Source organism: Propithecus coquereli, unplaced genomic scaffold (genome assembly GCF_000956105.1).
Source record: "Propithecus coquereli isolate 6110/MARCELLA unplaced genomic scaffold, Pcoq_1.0 Scaffold106, whole genome shotgun sequence".
In the NCBI taxonomy this organism is placed as follows: Eukaryota; Metazoa; Chordata; class Mammalia; order Primates; family Indriidae; genus Propithecus; species Propithecus coquereli.
In genome coordinates this window covers 4,512,294-4,523,565 of record NW_012134525.1, presented here as the reverse complement: position 1 = coordinate 4,523,565, position 11,272 = coordinate 4,512,294, and the positions used below count along the sequence as shown (strand labels likewise).

Sequence of the window (11,272 nt, the reverse complement as noted above, 5' to 3'; positions counted from 1 at the left end):
ATAAATATTTTTAAAAGAAAAATAACATGACCTTAGTCTTAACAACTTATTGTTAGTCTACCTTGCTGTGTATGCCATTTAATAGTCATAAACCTCAGTGAGATAGGACCATTGTATTCATTTTGCAGATGAGAAGACTAAAGCTCAGGCAAGTTTACTTACCTAATAACTGGGACTTAAAGTCTGTCTGCCTCTACTTGCCTTATACAAAGCCATCAGTAGCCATAGGTAAATAAAACTATTTAAGTCTTTTATAGGAACATTTTTATTTCAGAAACACAATACTTCATATCAGAAAGTCAAATTTAGGTTTAAGCAAGAGAACTAAGGCTTTGGAGGCAAAGACATCTCGGTTTAAATCTGGCCTTTACTCCTGACTAGCTGGGGGAATTTGAGTAAATTATATAACTTCTTTGAGCTTCAACATGTATAAAATGAGTTAACAAGGTTTCAAAGCATTCTTGCAAAGATTGCAAAGTGCCAAGCCCAGGTATTATGTAATCAATCAACAGTAGCTAATGATATTATTCACAATCAAGAAAAAGTATAAATAAAACTGACACAAAACTGTTAAAATTGAATTTAAAAACTTAATTTAGGAATAGACTACTCTTTTTCCCCACGATGAATGTTTTGTTACCCATAATAGGAATACATGTATTCCTATGTATTCCATGTATTGCACACTTGTTCATACCATACCTAATGCGTAAGAATATACGGTCAATTCTTGATAATCCAAGAGTATATTAACTGCTTTGTACTTAAACTGTTTTTAAAATATCATGGGAAACCCATTTTTCTCTCCCTTAGGGAGAAGCTGACTAGAAAACTGTAATGCCCAACCTCTTCCACCAAGCACACATAAGTGGCTCCCAAACCTCGCCATAGAAGTTTTACTTATTCAGACCCCAACCTCCCTCAAGTGTTCTAGTCCCTTCATTGGTTCTTCAGACTTCATCACTGGGTAAAGTGGAGAAGAATCAGCATGATCAGTGCTTGCTACTTCATTACTGGGCCTGGCTGGGGAATTAATTCTTTCTGGGTTATCTGCGGTATTTGTGATTAGATCCTTACCTCCTCCAATACTACCAGTTATTGTCATTAATTAATAGTTGCCCATATTGAATTAGTATAACTTAAGAATCTATAACAACTTTAAACCATTTTACTTCCTTTTTTATAAAAAACCGCTTTGGAAAACTAAGTTCTTATCATTACGTAATTATTTCAAGTTTTTGTTCAGTTTAAAAAATTGCTTTAATATTACTTATAATATTTAGTATATATGTTAATAAAGTTAGTAATGTCATAAAGAAATAATAAATCCTGGGTAGTTAAATAGTCCCTGAGATACTGGTTAATACTATACCAATACTGCTATGTATCTGTTAAGCTACATTATAAAAATACAAGAAACATTACCTTGGTGTTCCTCTAAATCCATGTCAAGTTGTCTAATTTCATCATTAAACTGATTTATCTTTTCTTTTATATCTGTTAGCCTGTTGAAAATATTTTTAATGAATTTATAAAGATAATGAAGACATTGAGTAAAACATTTAATGATGTTAGGATATCTTTTCTAAGTTGCATAAACAATATCTAGAACTAATATGCCCTATTCTGAGGACAATACTATAAATTCAGAGAGAAAAATCTTTTTATAGACTTTTTTTATGATTCCTGTTTGGAGCAGAAATATATTCTGAGAACATTAGGCTGGCTGACTTCAACAGGAGACCCTTGTCAACCTTCTTTTGAGTTTGACTTGGAATATTAAGAAAGTAAAAAATCTTTAACAACCTTCTTTTTGTAGGTTTGTAAAAACTAAACTAAGTCAGCAAATTAGTCTCAAAAATTAGAAAATAACGGAAAATCCACCATTAGTAGAAGATTATACGAGTTAGAATTTTAATGAAAAGCAGTTATACTTACTATAAAGTTATAGTAATCAAGATAATGTGGTACTAGAATAAGGACAGACATATATATGAATGAACTAGAATTGCGAGTCCAGAAATAAAACCATATACCTATGGTGCCAAGATAATTAAATGGGGAAAAAGGAGTATTTTCAACAATGGTGCTGGGACAAGTGGATATGCACAAACAAAGAATAAAATTGGACTCCTACCACATATCATATAAAAAAATTAACTCAAAATGGACCGAAGATAAATTTAAGAGCTAAACTATAAAATTCTTAGAAGAAAACAGAGGCATAGTCTTCATGACCTTAGATTAGGCATTGATTTCTTAGATATGAGACCAAAAGCACAAGTAACAAAAGAAAAAAATAGATAAACTGGACATCATCAAAACTGAAAACTTTAGTGCTTCCAAGGGTACCATCAAGAAAGTGAAAAAACCCATGGGAGAAAACCCTCAGAGAAAAAAACCCCAGAGAAAATTTTTGCTAAGCATGTATCTGATAAGGTACTTCTATTTAAAACATATAAAGAACTGTTACAATTAAATAAGAAAAAGACAAATAATCTCGTTAAAAAATGGGCAAAGCTCCCATGTTTACTGCAGCACTATTCACAATAGCCAAGATCTGGAATCAACCTAAGTGTCCACTAATGGATGAATGGATAAAGAAACTGTGGTACATATACACAATGGAGATTTTTTTAGCCATAAAAACGAATGAAATCCTGCCATTGGCAAAAACATGGATGGAACCGGAGAACATTATGTTAAGCAAAATGAACCAAGCACAGAAAGATAAATTTTGCATGCTCTCACTCATAGTGGGATCTAAAAATTAAAACAATTAATTAATCTCACGGAGATAGACAGTAAGAATGATGGTAACCAGAGGCTGGGAAGAGTAGCAGGGGAGGGGGGAATAAAGTGGGGATGATTAATGGGTACAAAAATATAGGCAGATATAATGATCAAGATCTAATATTTAATAGCACAATAGGGAGACTATAGTCAACAATAAGTTATTGTATACTTTAAAATAACTAAAAGCGTGTTCCTAAATCAAAGAAATGATAAATGCTTGAGGTGATGGATACCTCAATTATCCTGAGTTGATTATTACACATTGTATGCCTGTATCAAAACATCACACGTACCCCATAAACACATACAGCTATTATGTTCCCATAATAACTAAAAATTTTTTTTAAAATGGGCAAAGGATCTGAATAAACATTTCCTCAAAGATATACATATGGCCAATAAGAACGTGAAAAAAGCTCAACATCATTAGCCATCAGGGAAATGTAAATCAAAACCGTAATGAGACACTACTTCAAACCCATTAAGATGGCTATAATCAAAAAAGACAAATAATAACAAGTGTTGGTGAGGATGTGGAGAAACTGGAGCCCTCATACACTGCTGGTGGAAATGTAAAATGGTGCAGGTGCTTTGGAAAACAGTCTAGACGTTCCTCAAAAGTTAAACATAGAGGACAACAGGAGCCAGCAATTCCACTCTTAGGTATACATACAGGAGAAGTGAAAACATATGTCCACACAAAAACTTGTACATGGATGTTCACAGTAGCATGATTCATAATAGTTAAAAAATGGTAACAACTCAATTATCTATCAACTAATGAGTAGATAAAATATGGTATATCCATACAATGGAATATTATTTGGCAATAAAAAGATATGAAATATTGATATATACTACAATACAGATGAATTTTGAAAACATTATGCTAAGTAAACAGCCATATAGAACCACATATTATAGGATTACATTTATACAAAATGTCCAGAAGAGGCAAATCTACAGGGACATAAATTAGATTATTAGTTGCCTAGAGCTGGAAGAAGGGTGAGGAAGGTGATAGTTAAGGGATGTGGGGTTTTATTGGGGTAACTGAACTGTTCTAAACTTGATTGGGGTGATGGTTGCACAACTCTGTGAATATATTAAAAAGCTCTGAATTGTACACTTTAAATATGTGAATTACAAGTATGAATTATGTATTAATAAAGCTGTTTTAAAAAAGCAATTATACTGTGCAATGGCTCTTAATTAAACATTTAAAGAAATATTTAAAACTGTAAGATTGAAGGCTGTATCAACATTAGCAATGTGAACCAAAGAAAGAATTCCTATAACAATATGTACTCTTGTACCTTTAGAATGTAATTTAAAAAATGAAGAATTGATGTAAAATGTCCTAGTACAGAGATACTTACTGTCTCTCCATGCTGGCTATTTCCTGATTATCTTCTTTAACCTATAAAGGCATAAAAAGAAAATAATATTTAAAGAATAACTCTATTGTAAGACTATTTTAACGATAATTTCCTTCTAGAGTATGCTATACTAAAATGTCAAATCCAGTCCCTTTCTTGAAACCTATATCTTAGATTTCAACCTTTGAAGTTAAAGGAAACATCACTAAGGAACTATTCACCGATTCCTTCCTTCTTCAAATAAAAGGTAGTAACTGATACACCCACACCTACCCACAAGGCAACATCAAGTTAACGCATCTTCAGGGCTAGATCCATTTATATAAAAATCTAGGATTTCTGAGACCACTTGTCTTCCCAATGTAGGGTTTCTAGATTTAGCAAGCCCAGTTAAATTTCAATTTCAGATAAATAATGAGTAATTTTTAGAGTACATAGGTACCAAGGAATATTTGGAATTTCCTTACCATCTTCATATATATATTCATTCTAAAAGATTATTCATTGCTTATCTGAAATTCAAATTTAACTAGCCATTCTGTATTTTATCTAATACACCTACCACAAGATCACTCTTTCCTTCCCAGCCTCCACTGATTTCTTTCCAAGGAACTCCCGAGATTCTAGATTTTAAAACCTTTCTGGAATGATTCTAACACTTAAATGGTCGCTGAATTGATCCATAAGGTTCTTCTAAACACACTGGGCTCAATCTAAGACCACAAAGGAGTTCCTTACTAGAGCTGTATCCAAATATGCATACAGTTCTTCTAAGGGCCCTATAGTTAGGCTGTCTCAAGACAAATAACATGCTAATTTTAACTTAGCTAAACTAAAGCCAGCCTTGGAGAAGTAAGAAAGCTACCGAATACATGTGACACAATTTTGTTACAATCATAATTTCATAGGATATTTTAATTCTATTCCCTTCATGGAGGCACTGATCGTAATAACAACAAAAAGTCATTAGCCTTGGGACACTTCATTCTCTAAATACAAGGCCCAAAACAAATAATGAAGAATATCTTCAATAAGATTATCTAAATATTTAATGACCTTTTAGAGTTTCAAGTTTTCCTAATAAGGATCCAAAACATGAAATAATAGCCAAAATATGCACAAAAACCATATATATGAGAATTTAAACCAAAAAATAGTTTATGTGAGGAAATGAAACAAATCAACACATTTACCAAAACCTGACATATTAAAATAAGCATGTTTGTTTTTCCTACCTGCTTAAGTAATTTCTCTCTCTCTTCCATTGGAGATCCCATGCTTTTGTCTTCTGCAATCATTTGCTGTCGATGGGATTCTAACTCATAAAGTTTTTCATGCAGCAATACAGCTTCCTGTTTTACCTGGGAGTGTGCTATTTCCTAAAGAAAACAAAAAAGGGAAAATTTTAATTAGAATTTTGTCAAAAATTATTCTCAAATAAGTTTCAGTTTATAAAAATAAGGATAAATTTAAACTACCAGCATCTTTAAATATAGATATCAAATACCTTTAGTACTCAATAATGCTACAAAGCCCATTTCTAAACAGGAAGAATGAAAATAAATCCCTGTATACTGTCATAAGTTATTTTTAGTCTAAGATTCACAAGGAGTTGGTAGCTATAGTTTATTTTATTTTCTAAATATAAGACCTGAACAAATATAGGACCTGTCTGCCAATGGAAAATAAAATGTAACAATATATCTACAACTTTAAAAATATGATGGATGTCTGATTCAAAGTCAATAACGTGATCTCTAGAGCAGCAGTCTCCAACCTTTTTGGCACCAGGGACCTGCTTCATGGAAGACAATTTTTCCACTGATTGGGTGGGGTGGGGGTGTGGGGGATGGTTTCAGGATGATTCAAGTGCATTACATTTATTGTGCTGTCAAACCTCTCTGCTGTTTTTTTGTGCCCTTCCTTTTATACTTCCTTTGCTACGATAATGGGAGAGCAAAAAGAAAAAACAAAAACTCTCTGCTAATGATAATCTGTATTTGCAGCTGCTCCCCAGCGCATCACTGCCTCAGCTTCACCTCAGATCATCAAGCATTGGATTCTCATAAGGAGCGCGCAACCTAGATCCCTCACGTGCACAGTTTACTGTAGGGTGCGTGCTCCTATAAAATGTAATGCCCCAGCTGTTCTGACAGGAGGCAGAGCTTATGTAGTGATGTGAGTGATGGGGAGCAGCTGTAAATACAAATGAAGCTTCCCTAGCTTGCTCACTTGCCTTCCCTGCTGTGCGGCCCAGTTCCTAAAAGGCCACAGACCAGTACCAGTCCTTGGCTTGGGGGTTGAGGACAGCAGCTCTAAAGGAAAGATATTTTCCCTTGAGTAAGTCACATATATACTTTTCCACAATGTTATGGGTTCGATTTTGTACCCTCAAAAAGATATGTTGAAGTTCTAATGTCCTAAACTTGTGAATTTGACCTTCATTTGGAAATAGTGTCTTTGCAGATTTAGTCAAGATGAGGTGATTAGGGCGGGTCTTAATCCAATATGACTGGCATCCTGATAAGAAGACCAGAGACACAACAGAGACACAGGGAGAATGCCATGTGATGACATAGGAAGAGACTGGAGTGATGCAGCTGCAAGTCAAGCATTGCCAAAAACTGATAGATACCGTCAGAAGCTAAGAAGAAGTAAGGAAAGATTCTACCCAGAGTCTCAAAGGAAGCATGGTTTTGCTGACACCTTGATTTTAGACTTCTAGTCTCCAGAACTGTAAGAAAATAAATTTTTGTTGTTTTAAGCCACCCAGTTTGTGACTCTTTGTTACAGTAGTACTAGGAACTAACACATGTAATAATAGTTATTGTGTATTCACCACTATTCTATGGTTCACAAAGAGAAAATAAGGATGTAATAAAAATTTTATAACTTGTGATATGGTGTGTTCATAGGAAAAAAATTTATTAGATAACCAAAAATCTAGGAATGGGGGTGGTGGTAATGACTAAAATGACATTTGAAGCTATTATTAATATTTATTGAGCACTTGTTCTGTGCCAGGCAATGTACTCCATGTTCTTTATGTGCTGTATCTAATACTCAAAGCAATACTCTACAAGATAGTACTATCATCTCCATTTTACAGACGAGGAAACTGAGGATCTGAGGTCTAAATAACTTTTTCAAATTAACAAAACTAAAAGAGTTAACAATGATATCTGAAACTGGCCCACACCATAAAAATCAAATTCTTAAGAGGGAAGATCTCCTCTTTTTGAAAGTATAAAAGAAGAAATTGTTAAAAAAAAAGGAAAAAGTAGACAAGGGAAATACTTGAAAGTCTATAAGCAATGAGTTAAATATATAGCTCAAGCAATGGATGAGCTTCAGATAAGATAAAGAAAAGGTATGATGATAAAATACATATAGAAGAAATGCAAATATTTTGATTTCCTTTTTCATAGTATTTTCTCCTTTTTGCCTAACAATCCTAGACTTGTTCAAATTGCATCTTGAAAATACTGGGCCTGAAGACTCATGCTCATGACTATCCTTCACCTGATCTTTTCACACCCCTGTGAACTAAATCAGCATGATCTAATACTTCAAATAGTAGTGAACACAAGGTAGATAACCAATAAATATCAGTTGATTGACCACTATCTGACATGTTTTGTTGAAGAACAAGTCCTAAATAAATAAATACAAATAGATCTGGCAAAAGTTAAATAGAATTAGTGACATGTTATCTTGATTTGAGAATACTGTAAATTTTTTTAAATTCATGTTATTTTAGGCAAGCCAAAGAAGGGTGGCATCAGTACAAAACTAAATCTAAGGTTATAGCATACACTTCTTCCTATGGAAACTAAATTTGCCAAGTGAAATAAGACTTGGCCCTCTCCTTCCTACCCACTCCAAAAAAAGACAGTGAGGAATTCTGCAAGCTGGCTGTGTTAATAATAAATGTGGTCCTTCTTCCTTAAAGCATATTTCTATAACCACAGAGATACGAGGAAATAAAAATTAAATGTACCTACAGATGGAAAACAAACATAGAAAACCACCTTAATATTTTTTTTTGTTTGTTTTTAAACAGAGTCTCACCCTTTTGCCCGGGCTAGAGTGAGTGCCATGGCCTAGCTCACAGCAACCTCGAACTCCCGGGCTCAAGCAATCCTTCTGCCTCAGCCTCCCGAGTAGCTGGGACTACAGGCATGCGCCACCATGCCTGGCTAATTTTTTTTCTATATATTTTTAGTTGTCCGATTAATTTCTTTCTAATTTTAGTAGAGACGGGGTCTCGCTCTTGCTCAGGCTGGTCTCGAACTCCTGAGCTCAAACAATCTGCCCGCCTCAGCCTTCCACAGAGCTAGGATTACAGGCGTGAGCCACGCGGCACCCGGCCGTTACAAAAAATTTTTTAAAAAATTATCCAGGCACTGTGGCTCACGCCTGTAATCCCAGCTACTTGGGAGGCTGAGGTGGGAGGATCACTTGAGCCCAGGAGTTTGAGGCTACAGTGAGCCGTGATCACACCACTACACTCTAGTCTGGGTGACAGAGCAGGACTCCATCTCAACAAAAAAAGAAAGGCAATTTGACGATCTTACATTTTAGAAGTGGGTATACCTTTCAATAAAATGAGGGAAATTAATCTTATGATATATTAATATAACTGTATAAAATGTACATTTTCACTGGAGCATTGTTTAGAAAACAATAATCACTGTTTCTTCTATAAGGCTGTTATAATGATACAATGTAATATAATTCCATAATTTAAAATAATGAGAGGGATTTCTAAAAATTAATGTGAATAAACATTCAAGATAGGATGTTAGGGTGAAAAAAAAGCTACAGACAGCATATGAAGTATGAACCCCATTTGAGGTTCTCCACGACTGTAAAACCAAGATGGGATTACAAGATTGTTGTGAAGATTAAACGCCTATGCTTGGAGATATGTGTAAAAAGCTCAAAAAACCACATACTAAGCACTCAATAAATGTCTTTTGAGTAGTTCTGTCTAGAAAGAGGGAAACAAAACAGATACTTTTTACCTTTATTTTTTTCAATTTTGTTAACCATAAAAGTGTTTTGTGCTGTGAATTAAAAATTGCTTTAAATAAGTGAATAAGAAAACAAATGCAAACTTTAACTTCCTTAAAGTGATTAACTCTTCTCTCTCCCTCTTCATTTGTTTTTAGTCTCTGGTATATGTGTCTTTAAATTGCCATTAGATTTGTATGCCCCAACAGGGCAGAATGATTTGTTTTGTACACAGTAGGTACTCACTCACTCACTCATTCATTCATTTATAGAGACAGGGTCTTCTTGCTCTGTCACCTAGGCTAGAGTGCAGTGGCATCATCAATCATAGCTGACTGTAACCTCAAACTCCTGGGCTCAAGCAATCCTCCTACCTCATCCTCCTGAGTATCTAGGACTACAAGGCATGCCACTGCACCCAGCTAACTTTTTTTTTTTTTTTTTCAGAAACAGGGTCTCACTATGTTGCCCAGACTGGTCTCAAATTCCTGGCCTTAACTGATTCTCCCGCCTCAGCTTCCCAAAGTCCTGGGATTACAGGCCTTAGCCACTGTACCTGGCCAGTACTCAATAATTAAATCTAATTTATTACCAAACTAAGATCTTTGTGGTCCTGAATGAAAAGAAAAAGTATTGAACTTCTGTTAGTATACTGCTAAATAAATATGTACTTGAATGAGTTCTATTAAAATATTTGGCTGAATTATCTTTTGTAACTCAGTAGTATTAAGAACCCTTATTTGATTTTATACTTACAGTTTCTAGGCTCTCTTTTTTCATGTTCAGTGAATCTAGTTGTTGCTGAAGTGTATCTAATTCCTAAGGAAAAAAAACAGTCAATATAAATACAAATTACATTAAGAATAATTTGTTTCTCCATTTCTCACATATGGATGTGACTAAGTAAGTTTTATAAACATCTTAAACCAGTATCTTGCATTTTGACTAGAATTTATTAACATTTCATTATATTTACTTTTGCCAATGTCTGTCATTATTCCCACAAACCTTGCCATCTATCTTGAAAAAAATTTCATGAGCTTGCCAAAGTTAGCTAGATCTTTTCATAGTGAATCATTACTGTGTTCTGAGAACATCAAACATAAGAAGTTTTCAAATTAATGATGTCATTGTTTAAAGTTATGATTTTTAATTTTGATTTTAAACCATATTTTCATATTTTTGCCCAATTTCTCTTAAGGTCAAGATCTATACCATATAAACATATACACAAACACACACATACACAAGTAAACATGGTTCACTCCTAGGATAAGACCCTTAAAATGATTATTCATTGATAAGCCCTGTACAAGATTAACTATATTTTGGTAGTATTTTGGCATTTCTATAATACTCTTTCTTCAATGCTTCATGGTATTTTATAAATCTTTTCTGAAATAAAAAATTATACTAAATTGTCAGTGAAGGAATATCTGAGAAAGTAAAACTATATTCATTATTGGCATTTATGGGGTCTAATTCTTTGCTTACTCTTTAGTTAAGGGTCATCCGGGCATGAAAAGGCACGATCATGACTGAACATTGGGAGGATTCTCAATAACCTCTCAGCAGGCACCTAAATTGTTTATTTAATAGCACATGTTCTCACTCATATTTGAAAGCTAAAATGTTGATCTCATGGAAGTAGAGGGTAGAATGATGGTTACCAGAGGCTGGGAAGGGCTGAGGGGAGGGCAGATAAAGGGAGGCTGGTTAATGGGTACAAAAATATAGTCAGATAAGAAGCAATAAAGTCTAGTGTTTGATAGCACAGTAGGGTGACTATAGTTAACAATAATTCATTGTATATTTCAAAATAGCTCTAAGAAAAGATTTGGAATGTTCCCAACTCAAAGAAATGATGAATGTTTGATGTGATAGATATCCTAATTATCCTGATTTGATCATTACACATTATATGCGTGCACATATAATAAATATCGCATGTACCCCACACATATGTAAAATTATTATGTATCAATGAAAGACATTAAAGTAAAAAAATTAATATTTAAGCAATATGATTAGGGAACATAGCCATTCAAATCAGGGATATAGCAGGTAAAAGGTTTGCTGCT

General features: G+C 34.0%; 1 protein-coding gene across 1 annotated transcript in view; it reads right to left on the bottom strand.

The window, feature by feature from the left end:
• IFT74 (intraflagellar transport 74) overlaps positions 1-11,272 on the bottom strand; it is a 111,195-nt gene that overhangs the window by 48,831 nt on the left and 51,092 nt on the right. Inside the window, exons 8-11 of the mRNA XM_012646308.1 lie at positions 9,948-10,010; positions 5,411-5,554; positions 4,176-4,216; positions 1,426-1,505 (exon numbers count right to left, since the gene is read on the bottom strand). Of these exons, the coding sequence (XP_012501762.1) occupies positions 1,426-1,505; positions 4,176-4,216; positions 5,411-5,554; positions 9,948-10,010 (328 nt within the window). The remainder of the gene's footprint in view (positions 1-1,425; positions 1,506-4,175; positions 4,217-5,410; positions 5,555-9,947; positions 10,011-11,272) is intronic.